Source organism: Sipha flava, unplaced genomic scaffold, assembly GCF_003268045.1.
Source record: "Sipha flava isolate LNK unplaced genomic scaffold, YSA_version1 338_pilon_pilon, whole genome shotgun sequence".
NCBI lineage: Eukaryota > Metazoa > Arthropoda > Insecta > Hemiptera > Aphididae > Sipha > Sipha flava.
Window position 1 is genome coordinate 37,830 of NW_020273030.1, and position 22,901 is coordinate 60,730.

The window sequence follows — 22,901 nt, forward strand, 5'->3', positions numbered from 1 at the left end:
CACGCGCTAACTACTCTTAAACTACACTTAAAAATCCGAAGTGCTCGTACAACTCCCAAGCCAACGTTCGAACTACAACCGCGATAAGGATAATATTATTAATCACTTGGAATGCTTAATTCCCTGTAATTATTATTCATATGTTACACATATTTACTGAGCAAATGCACTATGAACATTATTAGTATTCCAAATGATTTATTTCGATGTTCCATACTTTATTATCGCTGTGAAATAATGTAGAAATAAAACAACCATTTAATGTGCGTAGTTCAACGAAAAATTATCAAATTTACCCATAGACTCAAAAATTCAACAATTGAAAAACGTAAAACATTGTTTTTTTTTACAGACGCATGCTTACCTGATGATTACTCATACCGGTCCCACCGACTGGTTGACTTCTAGTGGACAGCACCGTAGGATGTATCGAATAGTTAAGTGGTCTAAAATATGTGCAAATTATATATTGTTAGAATCATGGCACTAAAATTCCACTATTTCTCTTTGGTAAGTATATTACCTTTGAGACACATGGTTGGATGATGAAAGCGGTTTTGTATGATACACTTGAGCGTTGATTGGTCTGCTGGAACTTTGCATCTGTAGGTTTTGTCCTAGGTTTGTTAATACTTGACCGGCCAAAACAGATTTTTTACTTTGCGCTATCTCATTAAGTTTTTGATCGCCACAATAACCGGTGTTGTTATTAACTAGGTCTTTGTTATTATCCTCGGCAATATCGTCGTGCTGACATAACCACTGTTGCTGTTGCTGCTGTTGCTGTTGTTTCTGCTGCTGTTGCTGTGATGGCGGGAGTTGATTACCGTTGTAGTTTACTAATGGTGAGAATTTAGTATTATGTGGTAGAGTCTGGTATTTTGGATCGAATTTGCTGCCTCCAAAGTACGGGAGATCACCTGGATTTCCGTTAGTCTGTTCAACTTTATAGTTGTTATTAGATTGTTGGTATTGTTGGTATGGATCTACTATAGATTTTTGGATCAACGGTTGTTGAGAAATTGATTTTTGCTCAGACCTACCAGTCCGACCACCATAAGACTGCGGGTCACCTGTTGCGTGGCTCAAGATATTATCCTCAGATTTACGTAACTGAGAGTTTTTGTTCATGGCATCTGGTATATGGTTGAATGGTTCCACGGCCGCAACATTACCACCACTCATTTTGCCATCACACAAAGGCATCATTTGTTTTCCTGGTCCACCGAGAGATCTAAAAACAGAAATATCTAATTTGATTATCATTTGGAATTTTTTTTATTTACTATTCAGGTTCATAACGGATATACTACTAGCAGTGTGTTGGACTATCGAATGATTGAGAAAGTTATACCTTTTTTGCCGAACGATTGAAAACAATTGAAATGAACAAAGAACTTACCACTGACCCCAAAAAAACCCAAAAAATGATACGATTGAGAACGATTTATGTGCAACGCTGCCATATAGTTTGCTATATTATATTTATTTGACTTTTGAAAAATTCATTATACATACAATAAATATCCTTGAAAAAAGCCATAAATTAATAATTATAATCGTATACAAATAAGCGCCTAATAATATGTAATATATAATATGAATAAAAAAATTAAAAATATGTAGAACTTATAAAAATATCTAATACGAATAGACGAATAGTTTGTGCGACGACTAAAAAGCCTAACCGTCGTTTTCTCTTATCTGATATCTAAATTACTATTAACTTCCAGCTAATCCGATAAAAGTCCGATAAATATCAGCAGATTATTGTGCTCATATTATCGATCGATTATATTTGGCAAAGTTGAAAAAAAAACTCGAGCGTTCTCAATCGTGTAACCAAAAATAACGTTCTCAATCGTATTTTACTGGTGCGTTGAATTCGAATACAAATCCCACGAGAAACGGATAAGGCAGTAAATTTTATCACGACTAAATTTAGTGGAACTTAGATGGATGCTCGACGCTTCGCAGAAAACCACAAATAATCTAACAGCAAATTCACTAGTGCCAAGAATAAAATCAATAATCGTTATTACAGTGTAATTTACAGTATCACAACGGCCAAAATTGAATTACTTGTTAAATAATAAGCCACGGAAGCCTTTCAATAGCATTATTGCGCCCGAAAAGATTACTCGCCTGTTATTTTGTCCTGGTTTGTTAGCCTGAATTTGGTTAGCCAACTGTTGGTTGAGCAGTCTCTTTCTATGTAACCTGGCTTGAAGTTCCGATATTCGCCTATCAATTGATGCCATTTCTTCTTGTCTTTTGGATATAACTTCACGCTGTTGCACTAGTCTAACCGTTTGTTGTTCACCTAATTTGTTTCGATACTTAAAAATAATAACAAAAAGTTCAATAACATAATCAGTTATATATTAAATTATTTAAAAAAAATGATTTATTATTTATAACAATTTATAATAATATATATAACATATAAATATTAAAAGAAAAAAAATAATATTGGTTTTCATACGTTAAGCATCATTAAGATTGGGTTGGAATGATTTACAAAGCTTGATTGAAATGCTCCAATTAAAAATAATTATAAGTAATGAACACGACTCACTAATAATTCGGATCGTAGTTTGTCGAGTTCCATGGAGGCCGGAGACGTGGGTTGAGTATGTCCTCGTCCTTTTTGAACGTCTTCGAGTTGCCTAGTTAGTTCATCCACTTTGGCTACGGCCATGGTCAGTTCTTTTTCTTTTTCATTGAACAACGCACGAATTGATTCCAGGTCAGAAGCTAAAACAATTTGTGAAAAGTAAAAATTTGTTCTATGTAAACATTCAATAGAAAATTGGATTACACTTAGCATACCCAACCCCAAAGTGCGTAAGGAAATAGTTGTGGAGTCAGTTCTATCTGGAAAATCTACCTGAGGGTTAATACCAAACTGTCAACATTTTGCGAGATTATTATTCAATCGAATATAAAACAGCATTTCGATGAAATTACAATGAGATGTTTGTATATCAAACTATATAGAAAATAATCGCAAACCCCTTTGTGACCTATCAAAAATGGTAATAAATATGCACGAAAAATCGACAAATCAAAACAGATTGTTTATGGTTGGATTCTACGTAGTGGGCTATAGGAAAGTGGTTAGTATGATCTGTCATAGTATTTTCAATGCCATGATTTCCTAATTAACATGATCAATAATTCAGTTTCTTCTTTAGGCACTGATAAAAGTCTACTTTACCATCATTCACTAAAATGCATAAGAATACATTCTAAAAATATAATTTACCATTAATACTCTCTGTACTTCAGTATAGTATAAACAGTTTTCTTCAACTTATCATAGCGAGCGAAATTGAAAATGATTAATTATAATAACATTATTAAAATATAAATTTACTCATAGTTATTCGGTTATAATTTATTTTATTTTCATACTTATATTATAAGATTCGTTAAAATTTTAAAATTAATTTAATTTTACTAAATAACATCCAGTAGTAGATAGGACTAAACAAGTAAATAAATGAACTAAATAAACAATTGATGGCGGTGTTAGTTCTTGTTTGGTAAGAGTAATGCGCAGCAATGCAGAAATGTGTAAACCCTGTGATAACGAAATTAACGAGTCGAGTAATAATTGAAAGCGGGGTAAGCATTAATAATGGTTGACAGTGATTTGAAAGTATACATATGCCAAAGACATAATGGTTTTTTAATTATATCCGAATAAAACAACATTTATTTTTTTTACTAAGATACTATTAAAATGTAATTTTTGGCATTTTAATCAATCAAAAAAATATATAAACTAATAATTTGTATACTCAAACAAGATATTTGGTGGATTAAAAAGTTTTATTGTAGCTCAATATAATATACTACGATAACCTTCAAAAAATTAAACTATTTTCATATTAAATAACAGAAATTAATTGATTCATTCAAACAAGATAACAAATAATTAATTATTATTAGGGCTTGGATTTTGATGCATTGCATCTTTTTTCTGGAATGCTTGATACAATGCTTTTCAATATATAACTATGTTTCAAGTAGGTACACACTATTCAGACAACGAACATTTTTGGGGAATTTTTTTTTTGCATTTTTCAAATTTTTAACGCTTTAATGATATCGTTAATATTTTTTAGGTCATATTGACGTATTTCTAATAATATTAGGAAAACAATGAAAATTTTAAATATAAATACACATTTTTTTACTACAACAAAAAAAAGTAATCTGAGTTTTATATTAACTGATCTAAAAATTTATCTTAATGTAATATATGCTAACTAGTAACTAATATACCTAATTGAATAATAAAATAGATAAAATGGCCAATTTGTCAATGTGTTTACGATGATAAAAAACTAAATAAATAAATATAATAGTTTAAATTTGTTTTCTTATCGTTGTGGTCGTACTGATAGTGGTGTGTTTTGTGTACAAAGCGTTTAATTTTCTAGTGTTTGTTATTTATTTTTTATTTTTTTTTTTGTAAAATAAACATATGTAAAAATGATATAAAAATAGCATAAAATAACAGATTATGTGCATATGCCAGAAAATATAGAGAATATAATCAAAGGAGTGAAATTGTTGCTGACAAAAAATTCATTGTTTTTCAGCATATTTTTCGGGATAAATATATATAAAGATTACAACGAAATATAAATATTAAGCTATAAAAATTAAACTTTACTAATAGAGTATCAAAATCGTCAATTTTTGAAAATTTGACAAATCAATTTCTATCTGTTAATATACCGCTATATCATAAATTCAATTTGATCATTCCATTTTTCAAAAATGTCTAGAAAAATTTACCTAACGAATCTACGATTAGAAACCAAAACCAATGTTATAATTAGGAAAAATACACATAATAAAAATATTTGGATTTATAAACAAGACTACAGTTGTAGTGGGACTTTATGTAGCAAACGTGATTGTTGGAACTTTAGAAATGGATAAACCTAGGAAAATATTTTTACTTAATTGTGATGTAATAGAAAAAGCAAATTACAGTACAATTGCAAAATTATTGGACAAATATCTTTCGATTTTATGGCCAACAGAAATATAACATGCCACAGTATTACATTTTTAACGTGGCCCCATACATGGTTAAGTCTGAGCAATTTATTAATATATTGCATTCTAAAAAGATCGCATAATTTTTTTTGGCGTACGCTCTACATCACAGGTTCTCAAACTTATTTCATCCACCGCCCACTTTGAGAATCAATAATTTTCCAGCCCCCCCCCCGTTAAAAAAATATTTTAACTTACCATCTGTTATTTCTTTTAAAAACAGATATTAAAATTTATAATATATAAATATGCTATATCTTATTTCTAAGTTTTAACATAAATTTTAAATTAGATTTTTGGATGACAGCAATTAAAACGCATACTTATTCGTACTTAAAAGTATTTTTATTAAAATGAAACATTTATTGTTAAAATTATTCATATTAAAAGTATTTTTATTAAAATCATGCTATAAAAAAAGTTATGAATTCAAAATTTAAAATTTACTTAATGTGATGGATGAACTTGATGCGCATTAACGAGTTTGTTAATATCTGGCTTAAATTTACTTAAAAACAGCCGTAAATCACGTGTTCAGTAACAAGCAACCGATTTCTATTTTTTGTTAGCAGTGTTGCTTCAGCACTAAATCCACGTTCAGACTAATACGATGATGGGAATGCTATCAGAAATCGTTGAACAATCGACCATAAACTAGGGTACAGTTCCATGATTGGCTTTTGCAGCCAAAATTCTTGATAGCCATTCTTAAATTTGAATTTGATTTCCTCATTTGTGGTCAATTCTAAAAGTTGTTCTTCTAACTGGGATGATTCTGCTGTATTGACTTTTGAAAAAAGGATCTAATACCCAGTCTGGTATGTCCATGTTTAAAATGTCCTGGAATCGTTCTTTGAAATCATTGTGGAGGTTTTCCAAGTGTTGACAATAAATAATCAAGTCATCGTTGATAAAAGATGCTGCTGCTAAATTAGGAAAGTTATTAAATTCACGTCGACCAATATTTCTCTTATATAATAGCAGTTTGGCAACGAATGTAGAAATGACAGTTTTTGTTTAAATCAAATTCAAGTCGTCACCTTGAAGTTGGAGATTAACATCATTAAATAACTTTTAGAGGTCTGTCAAGTACGAAATATCATTCTTTGATGTGATGAGGTTATCGCGAAGTCCTGTGTCTTTGTTCTTCAGGAACTCAATCACAGAGTCAAACAGATTGTAAAATCGAGTCAGACAAGTACCTTTTGACAGCCAGCGCACTTCTGTGTGAAGCAGCAATCGATTGAAATCTTCATCATTAGCAACGCAAAGTTGACTAAATAATCTGTCATTTAGTGAGTTGCTTCTGATTCTATTAACTGCTCTAATAACATAATGCAGTGATGTATGCAGGCGTTCACTCAGATTTTTTGCAACTAAATGCTGGCGATGAATGACGCAATGTACAGCAAGCACGTCTGGAACTTTATTTTTAAAATACGCTATGAAGCCTTTGTGACGCCCTGTCATAGCTGGGGCACCATCAGTAGCAATTGACGTAATATTCTTCAGAGGGATTTGCTTTTCATCACAAAACTTTTCCAATGTATTAAATATGGTTTCTCCTTTTGTATCTGTCTCTAAATTTCTCGCAAATAATAATTCTTGACATATTTTCTCATTTTTTATAAACCTTACGTATGATAACAATAATGCTTCATTAGTTGGTAAAGTGGACTCATCCAACTGAATTGAAAATTGACAAGTCTTCAAATGATTGCACAATGATTCTTCAATATTTTCAGTCATCTCATCAATTCGTCTTTGTACAGAACTATTGCTCAAAAGAATTTTTCGCATAATATCTGCCGCTGGTTTATGGAGCACAGTTGTTATTACATCTTTTATTGCTGGTAAAATTAAGTCTTCCCCAATGGTATGTGGTTTGCCTGTTTTAGCAATTAACAGTGATATATTGTACGACGCACGAAGCCCATCATTGTCTTGCTTAGAAGCCGCAGAAAAAAGTGTTGATAAAGTAGGTTGAGCTACGTACTTTTTTTCCATATTTTGAAAGTAAGTCACATCTTTGTCTTTCATATCTGAATGCATTTTATTAAAATGATCGAGTAGTCGAGAAGGCTTCATTGCTTCATTTGAAAATGTTTTTTGACATATGAGGCACATTGGCGATGATGAATTTGTCCGACTTTGAATAAATCCGTATTTTATGTATTCCGCACTGTATTGTCTTTTTTTATTTTTTGCTTCCGACATAGTTTTCATTTCAGAAATATGTAGATATTTTATACGTGCACAAAATGATTAATAAAAACAAAATCAAAAACGCGATCGACACGGTTCGACACCAAATCGTATACTAAAGCCTGAGTATACATCGTAAATTAGACACAATATAATATTATAAAATATTAATACCATTGATTAAATATATATTTAATATTATTTAATCAATGTTAATACTAAGTTGTTGGCTATTGTCGCCGTTACGATAACGCTAATGATCATTAAATACGGAAGACGACGTCGACGAAACTTCTAGGCAACCCGTGGGCCGCCGCGTCGCACATTACGTATTGGTGGTATATTATTAGCTATATTATTAGTTAATCCGCGATCAGTGAATGTGTGGTATTTTGCTTTAATAAATATAGATTTACTATATTACATATTATATTAATATAATATAAATATATAAATGAGACTTTTTTTTAATATAATATAATATTTATATATATTTTTTTTGTATTGCCCCCCTAAACCCAACTCAACGCCCCCAAAATTTCTTCGGGCATCCTACCGCCCCCCCAAAGATTACCAACGCCCACATTAAAATTACTTTTGGAACATTGCGATTATTTTTTGAACTTTCGGGTTAATGTTCTGTGAAGTGCTTGAATAATTGTCAAATGTACAAATATAAGAATAAATATCCATCCGTATAAATAGTGAGTAGTGGTAAGCACTTGACCAAATCACAACAAAAAATAATAATAATAATGTTAGCAACAATAATAAACGTGAAAGCTACGATATAGAGTGACGCAAAATATTTAATCAATTAGTATGAGGTGGAAAATGATGGAAATATTAAAACAAAATAAAACTAAAATAATATTGCAAAACTCTGGTCTCGATAGAACACGCAATCCCGTGGTAATGTCTCTGGCACGCAAAACTACCGCTTTCCCATTCGTATACTCGTACACATCGAAACGTTTCAACGAAATTATTGAACACCTATCGCACGCGCAACGTCATCATTTGCATACATACTGTTATAAAATATATTTTATATTGCGGTTGAGAGTCGACACGAGTTCATCAATTATGACAGCTGCCTGAGCGGGGGGATTCAACAGGGTGGTCGTTATGAGAAATCGTTAGAACATTATGACGTATTATGTATACATGTTTATTGTGCGTTCGAATATTATTAAGATTGAAATTAAATTGTCGTCGGCGCCCCTGCAGTATGTTTATTGTTTATGTGTAATTATAATAGGTGCCTAAGCATTGAATGAATGATTAAATAACAAAAGCTGCAGCGTCATAGTATTATATTAATATAATTACATTTGACAGCCAACCGTTAATAATGGCAGCGGTAAAAGCAGCGCAGTAGCGGTTAAACACAACGGACTAATAAAAATCAGGATTTAAATTTATTTGCCGAGGTAATTTGGCCCAAACGCGTCCATGATAATAATCGGCTCCTTCGCATAAATATTTAACAACAATCATATGCCGAAAAACATTTTTTACATAATTTTTGTCGAAAAATTATCGGCTAAATCGTATTGCACACATTATGTTATAAAAACGATGTAAAGTTTACAAGAATACGGTAGGCTTAGTTTTACTCTTCTAATCATAATTGAGTAAGTGCCTCAGACATGTCGATGTTTTTTTAGAAAAGCAAAAATTATAAAGTATTTTTATGTATTTCTCGATCACGTCGCATCACAGAGATTCAAAAATGTCATTAATGCCCAATATATTTTGGGATGGTAATTTAGTATATAAAATATTGTGTGTGCATATAGTGTTGTGATTCACGAACCATAATCGTTTATTCCACTCTACCCAGCCACATATTTTGAACGAAAATTTATTTGTTCGACTTAATTGTCGAAGAGGAATGGACGAAATAAAAAAGAAAAACACTACTTATATTTATGCATGTTACTTATAGTTATCCGAAAAAAGTTTTTTAATATAATTTGTTGCTCCACGTGGCTGTCGACCATGGTGTGGATTCTGTCTCTTTCTCAGTCGATGCTCATACACACTTCTTCGCGACGGCGTGGCGTTGACAAATCACTACCATTGCCAACGACCAAATTGAAAATAATTATTTCGTTGTCCAATGCACAAACGATATTTTCCGAGTGCATATATGTGGTATGTGATGCTGAACGCGAGTCAAGGCCGGTTAAACGATTTTGTTTACGACAGCTAGCGAATACAGTATAGAGTCCAAACATTCTACTATGATGATGATAATAATAATAATAATTATTATTATTATTATAATTTATATTCTCTTATATTATATATATTACAAGCCGACCCGTCACAGCTTCGCCCGTGAACTCCGTTAATTTTTTATTCAAATATTATTGTTTAATGTGATCGGCAAGTAAATATAAAAAAACGGTTAATGAAAACGAATTGAAATTTTTCTAGCGTTATAAATGATAAAAATAAATACACATAAAAAAGAAATAATTTATGGTTGATAAAGAATTTGATTGAAGTTGATGAAGAAAAAAAAAGAAAAAAAAAGAATTAAAATAAGAATTTTATAAGACTTCTGAGTATATAATGTTTTTTGTTATATTTCCTGTTGAAATTGAAATCATAAGATGATTCGGGTCCCCAGTTCGAGAAAATGCCACGTATAATTGCCCATGTGAAAAGCACTCTGTACGAAGATCTACGCCAACGTACTTGAATGTTTGACCTTGCGCTTTGTTTATGGTAATGGCAAAAGAAACTTTAACTGGGAATTGAAGCCGTTTGAAAGAAAACGGCAAGTCAGAGGGAATCATGGGAATTCTTGGAATGAATGCAATTTCTCCTTTTGTTGGCCCTGTAAGAATTACGGCTTCTATAATATTATTTCGCAACGATTTTATTTGTTATCTTGTACCGTTACATAAGTTCGGTGGTTGAAGATTACGTAATAATGTAATTGGAGCACCCATTTTTAATTTTAGCTTATGAGGAGGAAATCCCGAAGGAGAAAGAGAATTGAGAAATTCTTGTGGAAAATGAATAGCATCATCTTTTGATGTAACTGTATCAATAGATAGATATTCACTTGAGTGTCCATCGAATTTTAGAAGGATGATATCAGTAATTTCTCCTGCTGTTACATTTCTCGGAGAGATAATAGCTCTTTCACATAACCACTGATAAGATTTATTGGACAGATTAAAAATGTCAGGATTAACTGTAGAAATCAACTCTTCCACGTTATTGACCACCCGTCCAATCGTGTGATTGACAGAAATGTAACCATTTTCATTTTCTAAAGTTCCATTTCGAATTTTCAACAACTGTGCTGGAAAAATATCGTCCCCTCCGCATAAATAAACTCTCATGTTTGTTCGCAAATAAAGTTTTTCATCATAGTTCCATATATGAGAAGATTTTAAGCAAGCATTAACGACATCAGCTCGAGTACCTTTAGGGATTACTGGTAAGGTTTAACGGAAATCACCAGCGAAAACAAATGTTATGCCACCCATAAACTTATTATTATACCTAAGATCTCTTAATGTTCGATCAATTGCTTCGATATGTGATCTATGACTCATTGTACACTCATCCCACACAACGAATGAGGATTCTTGAAGAATTTGCTGAAAGTTTTAGTAATAAAGACTACGGCGTGGTAATGCCGATCAGCACGCGTGCAATTATTGTTTATTTATAAGCCACTATTTATTATTATATCATAATAATGTGTTACCGATTACGTGAAATCGGCAGAAAAAAGCTGCTTAATTTATGAAATCGGCTATCAAAATTTGCTGATTTTGTGAATTTGTTAACTAAATTACTGATTTCACGTATTCGGCGACAACGTTGCTGATTTCATGAAATCAGCAATTTCATAAATTTGGCGTAACATATACATTATAACAATCAGTTTACACTGCTTGTTATGATTTATATATATATATATATAAAATGTTGGGGATTAAGGAAAATATAATTTTCCTTATTAACAATATAATTATTCATAATTTTATTTCAGATAGGTTTCATATATCGGAGATCCAAGTAAAGTGTGTTTTACCAAATCCATGAATTACTCAAACGCAAATTATTCGGTTTCGCGCAGTGAACGTTATTATAATTTATATTTTAACCGATATTCCAAATGTCTTACGGCGTTTAACGCTAGTTACCTAAACACCTATGGTTTTAAATCATTGTTTAGCTACATTTGTTGTAACCTGAGTAACGAAGTAAATTTTTTATAAAACAACGAATACATCTTAAATAAAAAAAATAAAAGCAAAGCTAACGTGTTAATGGTCATATTCGTATATATTCTCATTTGTGAAGTTAAATTTTTTACTCGATTTCTTTCTATTATATCGGTACCATTTATCGAGTAGCTTAAGTGCAATATATATGTTATATATAAAACATTCCTCGTGTATAAAAGAAATCGTTAACACTCTCATATACATATATACTTATGAAATTATAAATACGTACAGTAGGTAGATATAAGAGGTACAACAATACATAGCACGCATACGTATTTACATAAAAGTACTTATTTCACACACATACATATTAGGGTGGTTCTTATTTATAAGGTCAGAATATTTTCTTTAATTTTCATAAGTCAGGAACTTATATTATTATTTGATATCATATAAAAATAATTTATGTTAATTTTGGTGATAATAACTCACCCTCTTCCCGTGCCTCAAGAGGGTTGAAAATGCCCAAATAGGGTAGTTTTAGAGTTTTCTGTATTTTACTCTAAGACAGTAACAGTTATGAAAAAATTACATAAGAGCTTTATTAAAGAACATACAATTTTCTATAAGTAACCACATTACAACATTTTACCAAAGTCTATTGTTTCCTCTGAAAATAAAGAAAAACTAAATAATTTAATTAATAGGCAAAAATGTTGGTAATACGGTTTTTAAAAATATATTATGAACGGTTGAAGATACGATCAAATGTTAATTATAATATTTAAAATAATGTGCGATTTCCGTCATCGTTATAGCAAATAGATAAAACTCGGATAACAATAAAATAAAACTTAATAAAAGTTATGAATTATACGGATAAACAATATATGTAATAGTTATTAAAGAAAATTTAATATTTTAGTTGTTTTCATTAAAACGTTTCGCGTCTTTATAATTTTATAGTTGTTATTTTAAGTTATAATTTATAAGTTACTGTATCAAAATTTATTTTGCAAAATGCCTAGACAACAAATTTATTTAGTTGAACCCATGAATAATCGAATAACTGGTTCTAAATTGCCTTCCAAGAGGGATTGTTTATCTGTTTTATTTTATAATAATATTATGCATTTAGTAAACCTTAATTTACATGATAGTTCACGCTTGGTTATTGATGAATGTTCAATTTTTTGGAGAAAAGCTCGAATAACAATACATGATAATTCAGATTGCATTAAGAAACTGAAAAAATTATATGAAGAAAGAAGAAAATTGGACAAAAATAAAACACGAACAACAGAATTACAAAAAACACATGAAAACAAATTCGAAGAACAATTAGACAATTTATTTGATATATTCCACGCCAATGCCTTAAATTTAATTAAAATAGAAGAAGATAAGCAATTTTTATTTAAATAACGAGAGAAAAGTCGTCCTGGTTGTATTCTTAGTACGGATATGAAATTAGCGGGTGTTGAAAAACGTAAAGCAATTCTTAAAAAAATGAAGATGAACGAAAAAAACGACAAGAAATGGAAACCTTAAAATTCACCGGTAAGTTATTAAATATAGAAAATTGAATTGTATATATATTTTCTTAATTTTTATTAGTATAATAATTTATTTTTAAATAATGATTTTTTTAGAAAGAATTCAACTTCATAGTTCATCTAGTTCTGAAGATCAAGATAATACACTTTTAGATGAAGTTTTAAATGAAAGTCCTAGTTGCTTATTACCAATGCCTAGTTCTTCAATACCAATGTGGGCTAAAAAAATATTATAACATCTCGCTTATCGGCAGCTCTAGATAAATGCAAAATTAGTGATCGAGATGCAGTGCATTTATTAACAACTGCAGCTGAAAGTTTTCAGGTAAATTGTTTGGAATTTACAATAAATAGGTCAACTATTAAACGAGCCCCTGAACATTTTCGTAGGCGGTCATCTGAAGCTATTAAATCAACATTTATTAATCAAAATTTAAATTATATAATTGTACACTGGGATTCTAAACTATTGCCTGATATATTAAGTAATAAAAATATAGATAGACTTCCTGTAATTGTATCGGCTTCGAATGTAGAAAAGCTTTTAGGGGTTCCTGTTCTAACTCCAGGTACTGGAGAAAAAATATCTTCAGCGGTGTACAATTTATTATTAGATTGGAATTTGGTGGATAAAGTTCAGGCATTTGTGTTTGATACCACGGCAAGTAATAGTGGTCGTCTTTATGGGGCATGTGAAAAATTATTAAAGCGTGATATTTTATTTTTCGCGTGTCGTCATCATATATTTGAGATAGTTTTGCAAGCTGTGTTTGCTCATGTGAAGATTACTGTTAAAAATTGCCCTGACATACCTTTGTTTAAACGGTTTAAAAATTACTGAAAAAATATAGATTTAAGCAATTTTAGAATATATTCTACTTTTCAAAATTCGCATAAAAATTTAAAAGACGTTGCAAATGACATATCTTTATTTTGTATATAAAAATTAAACGATAATTTCTCGAAAGATGACTACAGAGAATTTCTTGAGCTGATTTTAATATTTCTAGGAGGTTCACCTCCTCGTGTAATTAAATTTAAACAACCAGGTGCCTATCACTTGGCAAGATGGATGTCAAAAGCTATTTTTTGTATTAAAATTTTATTATTCAGTGATTAATTTAAAATTACTACAAGAGAACAAAACTCTCTTGAAGAAGTTTGTTGTTTCATAGTTAAATGCTATATTCAAGAGTAGATCACCGCATCAAATCCAGTTACAGCACTCATGAATGATTTGTTGTTTCTAAAAAAACTAAAAAACTACAATGGTAAATTAGGAGAAGTCGTCATTAGAAAATTTATTAAACATTTATGGTATTTGAACGAGAAATGTGCCGTATTTTCTATATTTGACGATCGTGTTAATAATGAAACAAAACAACGTATGGCAAACTGCATTTTAGAAGGGAAAAAACAATATAGTTTTGACAGTGAGGAAGAAATTGAGGAATCGAAAAACAAATTATATTTAAAGTTCGATGACTTAACTCATTTTCTAAACAAAGATCTTCCATTTGATTTATTAACTAATAAATCGTGAAAACTATTTACACGATTTCAAATTTCTGATATATTTTTATGAGCAGACCCAAGTACATGGAAAGACATAGAAGAATATAAATAAGCTTAAGAAGTTAAATCGTCATTAAAAATTTTCCAAAAATGAAAAACAAAAAAAATTTACTTTACAAGTAAATATAAAGAATCAATCGAATCTTCAATCAAAAATAGCTAATAATTTAATATATTTTTCAGGTTGTTCAAGAATATCGCAAAACAATTTCCGGCTGCAGTCGTGAAATTTAAAAAAGAAATTTGTATATTAATTTTAATGTATATAATACTCTAGTAATTAAACTGAGAAATTTAACAGTAGAAACAAAACTGTTGATTTGATAATATTTTTACTTATAATATTATTTGTAGAAAATTAAATTATATTTAATTAATATATCAAACATTTTTTTCATATCTTCAACCGTTCATAAAATATATTTAAAAAACCGTATTTCCAATATTTTTACCAATTAACTACGTTATTTAGTTTTTCTTTATTTTTAGAGAAAACATTAGATTTTGGTAACATATTGTCATTTGATCACTTATAGAAAATTATAAATTCTTTAATAAAGCTCAATTGTAATTTTATTATAACTGTAGCTATTTCAGATTAAAATACGGAAAACCGTAAAACTACCATATTTAACCATTTTCAACCCTCTTGAGGCACGGGAAGGGAGTGAGTTATCATCACCAAATTTAACAAAAATTATTTTTATATGGTATCAAATAAAATTGGGGAGTCCTAGCATCAATTTTTTACAGATGAAATTATATATATATATATATATATATATATATATATATATATATAGGTGTGAATCTATGTATATATTTGTTGGGTAATATTTTTTTAGTGAAATAACTCGTGATGAATATGTTCTACACATTCTCGCAAACAAAAAAAACCATTACGTTCACTATATAAAGCGACTATACGGTGTAATTATCAGTTATCAGCTGACAGTTGAACAGTGAACATGTTACGGCGTTACTTATTTTTATTTAAATACAAGTGACTAGTAAAAAACTTATTTTATACCTACTTAATATTTTCGGTTTATTTATTTCAATTTTGATCTAATTCGTGAATTTTATCATTATGTCTAAAGTTAATAAATCTCCTATTCCTAATTTGCCTAGCAAAAATGAACCCACATTAACTGATATTATGAAAATATTAAAATCTCAGGATAATAAACTGAGCACAATATCTTCTAAATTAATTATTAATGAAAATAAAACTGATGTTATCATGATCAAACTAGAGGAACTTACTTCAGATATCGCTAAATTAAGAAAAGAAAATGAGGAACTTAAAACACAAATCGACACCTTGCGTACACGTGTTAACGTTTTGGATACATCTACAAATAATAGAAATGGTAAAGATCTAGATCTACAAACCATACTCCTAGAAGTACATGAACGTACGGAAAAATCGAATAATATTATTATTTTCAATGTTGAAGAAGAGCTTACTAATAGTGAGACCAATCCTGTTAATCGTGCTGATACTATTCTTAAGGAACTTGATTTAAATATATCAATTGTACATACAGCTCGATTAGGAAAAATGTCTTCGAAACCACGTCCTTTAATGGTTAAATTAAAAAGTACATCGGAAGTTATGTCTGTTCTAAAAGCGAAGAGGAAATTACGTTCAATTGATTCACTTAAACATATATTTATCGGTACTGATTTAACGACACTACAACGCACACATTTCAACGATATCAAACACCAATTAGAGGAAAAGCGTAAATTAGGCGAAGACGGATGGTTCATCAAATACATCAATGGTACCCCCACTCTGGCGAAAAAACTCAGGAAAGTAGCTGCGTTCGCAGCTATATAACATCGTAATATAGTAAATATCCATCATTATAATAATGTAAATAATTTTAATCATAATTATGTAAATACTTGTCACAAAAAATCCATTAATAATTTAATAGGTTATTACCAAAATATAAGAAGTCTAAATAATAAACTTCGATGTTTAACGTGTAATGTCCCATACAATAGTTATGATTTTCTAATTTTAACAGAAACTTGGTTAAAAGCCGATGTGTTAGACTCTGAACTTGGTCTCTATAATTATAATACTTTTAGATACGATAGAAATGTTCTTACGAGTAAGAGAGGTCGTGGTGGAGGAGTCTTAATATCTATACATAATAAATATGCCTGTGAATTAATCAGCATTCCATATGAATCAGTCGAACAGGTATTCGTATCTGTCAGTATTAATAATAAGAAACTCATTATCGGTGCTTGTTACATCCCAGAGACCAGTCCTTTATCTGTATACGAAATGCACGTAGATACGGTTAATTGGTTATTTACAAAATTTGGTGATAACCTAGATATAATTATTGGGGGGGGACTATAACTTTCCTAATACGTTCTTTTCACATGACCACACCGGTCTAATTGTAAACGGACTTCGATCTTCGTCAGTCAACGTTATTTTTAACGAATTTTCAACTTGTAATGTATCTCAGTTTAATAATTTACGTAACTCCTTTGGGAATACATTAGATTTAATTTTTTCTACGTTAGATTTAGTAGCGGTTGATTTATGCTCCAGCCCTCTTGTCCCTGTAGATAAACCTCATCCTCCATTAATTATAACTTGTGAATTTACTGGAATTAAAAATTTGCCTAAACTGCCAATGGTTCAAAAAAAAAAAAATTTTAGTAAAGTCAATTTCGAAGGTATTTCATTAGCTTTGAATAATATCGATTGGGAAAAATTATTTTCCGATATAAATATTGATATAGCCGTCGATAAATTTTATAATGTGGTAAATTTAATATTAGACAAGTATGTACCTATAATTAATGTATATAAACCAAATTTTCCTCATTGGTTTGACGGTAATTTACGTAGACTGATAAAAAAAAAACGTGTAGCACATATGATTTATAAAAAAAATCCTTGTCCAGCGACATATGCATTTTTCTCAGAACTTCGAGCGAAATGTAAATATTTCTCTAAACAATGCTATGATCGATATCTATATAATATTCAAAATAATTTGTCTACCAATCCTAAAAACTTTTGGAGTTTCGTTAGGGAAAAAAGACAAACTAATGTGTTACCATCCTCTATGTCTTATAATGAAAAAACTTTTGATAACAACAAAACCATATCTAATGCATTCGCTGATTATTTTTCTTCGGTTTACAAAAAATCACAATTTCCTGCTTCTCAGTCTTCCGAATTTATATCTCAATCAACAGTTAATATTTCATCTATACATATTTCGTTATCTGAGGTCTTTGAGGGTCTTACAAATATGGGTCTAGATAGCACATATGGGCCAGATGGACTACCCCCTATTGTCTTATCTAAATGTTGTTATTCTTTAGCACGCACAGTGTTTGCTTTGTTTAATAAATCACTTTCTGTAGGTGTTTTTCCAACTCTATGGAAAACCAGTTTCGTAATACCGTTATTTAAATCCGGAAACCGTAATTCAATAAGTAACTATCGCCCAATCTCAAAATTAAGTTTATTGCCAAAACTTTTTGAAAAGCTAATAGAGCCAAAGTTATCATGTTCATTTATTAACATTTTAATAAATGAGCAACACGGTTTTCGACCACAAAAATCAACTGTTACAAATTTGGTAGTGTACCTTAATGTGCTCGGAACAATGAAGAATAGTGGGCAAGTGGATGCAATCTATACGGATCTTAGTAAGGCTTTTGATTCAGTTGATCACGAGGTTTTGTTAGGAAAACTAAAAACTCTTGGTGTTAATGATCCTATATTATCATGGATAAGATCTTTCCTTACTAATAGATTCCAGCAAGTTAAAATAATAGATACAATATCGTCTTCTTATAAGGTTAATTCAGGCGTTCCACAAGGGGGACATCTGTCCCCCCTATTATTTTTGTTATTTATGAATGACGTTAAAAGTATATTCCGATATTGTAAATTTTCTCTATTCGCTGATGATTTAAAATTATACCTAACAATAAATTCAATAGATGATTGTGTTAGACTACAAGAAGAGTTTCATCGTTTCTCTAATTGGTGTAAAGAAAACCACTTAAAAATTAATGTAAATAAATGTGCGCAAATTTCATTTACCAGGAAAAATAAACAAATTTTACATAATTATTCATTAGACAACCATAAAATCAAAATAGTCTCTTCTATCAAAGACTTAGGTATCATACTATCATCTGATCTTACATTTTCTGAACATATATCATATATTCATAATAAAGCGATGCGCATGTTAGGGTTTATTAGGAGACAATGTTGGAACTTCAATAATATTCAATGTCTCAGAACTTTGTATTGTTCGCTAGTTCGATCAAATATTGAGTATGGGTCCATATTATGGAACCCTTCGCAATCTGGTCATATAAATAGTTTAAATAAAATACAATCCTACTTTTTAAGATATTTGTCAAATAAATTTGCTATTCATTGTACAATTGATGAATTTGCGTCAAATTTAGGTTTAAACACCCTGTCTTCCAGAAGTAAATTTTTTGATATCTCTTTTATTTACAAAATATTAAATAATCAAATTAAATGTCCTGAAATTTTGGGGGAAATAGATTGGTTGGTCCCTACTTTTTACTCAAGATCTAAATTAACTTTCAATGAGCCATTCCACTCACAACTATATTGTTTTAATGGACCTATATGTCGTATGCTTCGAAACTGTAATGAATTTAATTTCGATTTTAATTTTGATGAAGAATCTAAACTTCGGCTTTTATGTCTAAGTTTCAAATAGAAAATCACCAAACTGTATTATGTACAACTCTAATATAAATAAGTAATTGTAGATAATTAAAATTATATATAATTGTTAGTTTTTAAAATACACAAACATAGAAATAAGTAATTAAAATTAAATACTACTATTAGATATTATTATTTATTATTTATTATTATCATCATTATCATTATAACTTATATTTATAATTTTTGTAAAATATGCTGAAACTCAATTGCTCTATATGGGAGTTAATAAACTATTATTATTATTATTAATGTATACGGCGATCCATACGATGATGAGAATCACTCGTAAGCAAGGAAAATAAAAAAAGAAGATATACTAACAAAAACAGCATTATATTAAACATATGTTTGCATATGTACGTTTATAAGCAATTATTAGAGCATTCAAATTTATTTATTTTTTGATTATTTTTTTATTAATTTTTCATTGCCTATTGAATCTTACACTCAAATTACCTATATAGATCAATACAACAAAAAACAAGGTAATACATCGAAACGTAAATATTTATAGGTACGATGATAATCAATAAAAGGTATTTGGCGAATTCATTGCAAAAAAATATCAATGAACTTTCGGAGAGCGTCAAGTACATTTCGCGATATCATCGTATGAAAATTAAGTACATAATTATGATTTTATAGTGATCTGCAGTTTTCGGGAGTGGTTTATTATATATTTATATGTTACGGGCAAAGTAGGAAATCCGGGCATCATTATACAATGCCCGAACATTTTGGCCAATGTAAGAATGATAATTTTAACACTCAAATTTATCATACATTGACCGAGCTTGTACTAGATTGCCTGGGTAAAGTGTACCCTGCTCAGATTTAAGTGGGCAAAGTGAATTAAATACAGTGCGCTGCACACTTATATCAAATTGCATTTATACGTAACAATATCACTACAAAACTATAATTAGATGTTTTATTCGTACGCGACAACGCGACAGCTGCAATAATACGAACCGAACCGTAATTTAAACGATAAAATGATCACACACTATTGTAGATAATATTTCATAATCGAATCGTTAAATTCCTATTCGATATTTTCAAATGATTATTGTCACAACGGCGACGTCGCGTAGTCTGTCATTATAGTGTAGTGCAGTTGTAGTGTTATTTTTTCTTTTGGTCAGCATTTCTAAGTATTTGTGAACTATTTTATAACATAAAATGAAAAAAAGTTTAATGAGAAGTTTAACAATTTATTATTAAACACAAATGCAAATGCTATATTTTTAAATAAAGTAAAATACAATGAATTAATTTTAAAAGTGAATAATATGAAAACTAAAACCACAAAAAAGACTGCAGATGATTACAAATTAATTAAAAATTACGATGTTGTAAATATATCAAGGATTGAAAAGTTAGTAGTTCTAGTATCCTAAGATAATTTAATTAAGTATTATGTTTACAACGAACAATTGTTTCAACTTCTTAATGAAACACATATATCTATGGGACATGGAGGTATAAACTGTATGAAGTATGAATTGAACTTGAAATATAAAAATATAACAAGGGAGAATATAACAATATTTTAAATTTATGTGACCACTGTTAAAAAAGTTTTAATTGTAAAACCTACTTTCACCAGAATTGAACTCTCGCTGTCAAGTTGATTTAATAGACATGCTAGCTCAGCTTGATGACGATTACAAATACATAATGGTTTATCAAGATTACTTTACGAAGTTCATAATTCTTAGACCATTAACTCATAAACGGGCTGAAGAAGTAGCCTACGTGTTAATTGATATTTTTAAAACATTTGGAGCCTCGGCAATTTTTCAAAGTGACAATGGAAGGGAATTCACCAATAAAATTATTTTTGAGTTGTTTAGTATGTGGGAAGAACTTAAGATTGTCCACGGTAAGCCTAGACGCTCACAAAGTCAAAGGTCTGTTGAAAGGGCCAACCAAGATATTCAAAATATACTCGCAACATAGTTAGCCGATAATAATTCCAGAAAGTGGAGCGAAGGTTCAATTTATAAAGAATCGGAGTTTTCACCATGGTATAAAACGTTCGCCATACGAAGCTATGTTCGAAACATATGCTAAAGTTGGCCTAAAATCAACCCAAATACCAACCGATTTAATTTTTACTTTAAAATCAGAGGGAGATTTAGAAAAAGATCTAGGTTATGGAGTTGATATCGAAAACATAAACGAGAAACACGAAAAAAATTATGGAAGCGATAAGGACAGTGCAAAACAACTTTTTTGTGATGAAGATGAAAACGATCGAATAAAATTGAGAATAGAATCAATTTCTTCAAATCGATCAAATGCTGCTGAAAATCTTAACGTACAAGCTAACAAAATTTGTCTGAAGAACGTTTTTTTCCTGGAAAAGAAGGAGAAAATGTTAAAATAAAAATTCCTGATGTGAATCGAGCAAGATGTGATCTTCGGTGTATTCTGGAAGTTATACTTTCTGGTAATCAATTTTAAAATAAGTCTAATTATAATATAATTTTTATATTAATAATTTTTTTTATAGTAAAAGATTAATTTATATGAAATTGGAACAAACGAGGGCAGATTACATCAACTCTACAGTCGAAACCAATTCAGAATATGTAAAGAAGTGTTTATCCAGGCTAATGATGTACCACCAGTACAAATTTCATTAAGAGAAGTGGCAAGAAAATCTTTTAATTTGGGTGGCCAAGGGTACGATAAGTGTACTTGGAATACATTGTGTAAGACCAATCGGTGTAAATGTAAAAGATCTGGTCGTCTTTGCACCTTAAAGTGCCATAATAGTGGTGTACGTAGTAATAAATAATGCTAGTTATACGTTATTGTTTAGTAATAACTAATTAAAATAGATAATTATTTAAATAGTTATAATTTAATAATAAATATATTAAATATTAAAGCTGTGCAAGTTAATGATATTTTATTTAATTTTTTATATAATATTCAATATTAAATCTACTGTGCTCAAATCTAATTGGGCACTGTATACAATGCCCGGGTAAGGTTAACTTATTCCAACTTTGCCCTTGAAAATTGGGCATTGTGCACTGTGCCTGGTCATTGTGTACAATGACCGACTTTCTACTTTGCCCGTAACATATATACAAAATTCAATTATCCTTTAATGAAAATTCGCCGACCAGCAGTAGAAGAAGCAATTTATTTGACGCGCCATCGCATTTTTAATAAATCAAATAATAACTATCTTTTATACCCTTCAATGTTTGCGACACACTATTGACTATATGAACACACGTGCATATATATATATATATATATGTGTGTGTGTGTGTGTGTGTGTAACACATAACAATACACGCACTCATACGACCACAGCAAATAGAGGATGTCAAAAAAATTTAACAAATACGAAATAATATATTTGAAACAGATTTCACCCATCAATGCATCGACAGACCGATTGGAATTCGAAGACCACTGCTGTAAAAACAAACAAAATTGATTGACATCCAATAACTAACACCTCTGCTAAGTCTACACGATCCTAACCAT

General features: G+C 30.0%; 1 protein-coding gene across 6 annotated transcripts in view; it reads right to left on the minus strand.

Moving 5' to 3' along the window:
* The window catches only part of LOC112687249 (apoptosis-stimulating of p53 protein 2), a 126,168-nt gene that overhangs the window by 15,947 nt on the left and 87,320 nt on the right, over positions 1–22,901 (minus strand). For all 6 annotated transcript variants that reach the window (XM_025559854.1, XM_025559852.1, XM_025559853.1 and 3 more), the window contains 4 exons: positions 2,579–2,757; positions 2,146–2,339; positions 524–1,234; positions 365–446 (listed from right to left, as the gene is read on the minus strand). In XM_025559854.1, coding sequence (XP_025415639.1) covers positions 365–446; positions 524–1,234; positions 2,146–2,339; positions 2,579–2,757 — 1,166 coding nt within the window. The remainder of the gene's footprint in view (positions 1–364; positions 447–523; positions 1,235–2,145; positions 2,340–2,578; positions 2,758–22,901) is intronic.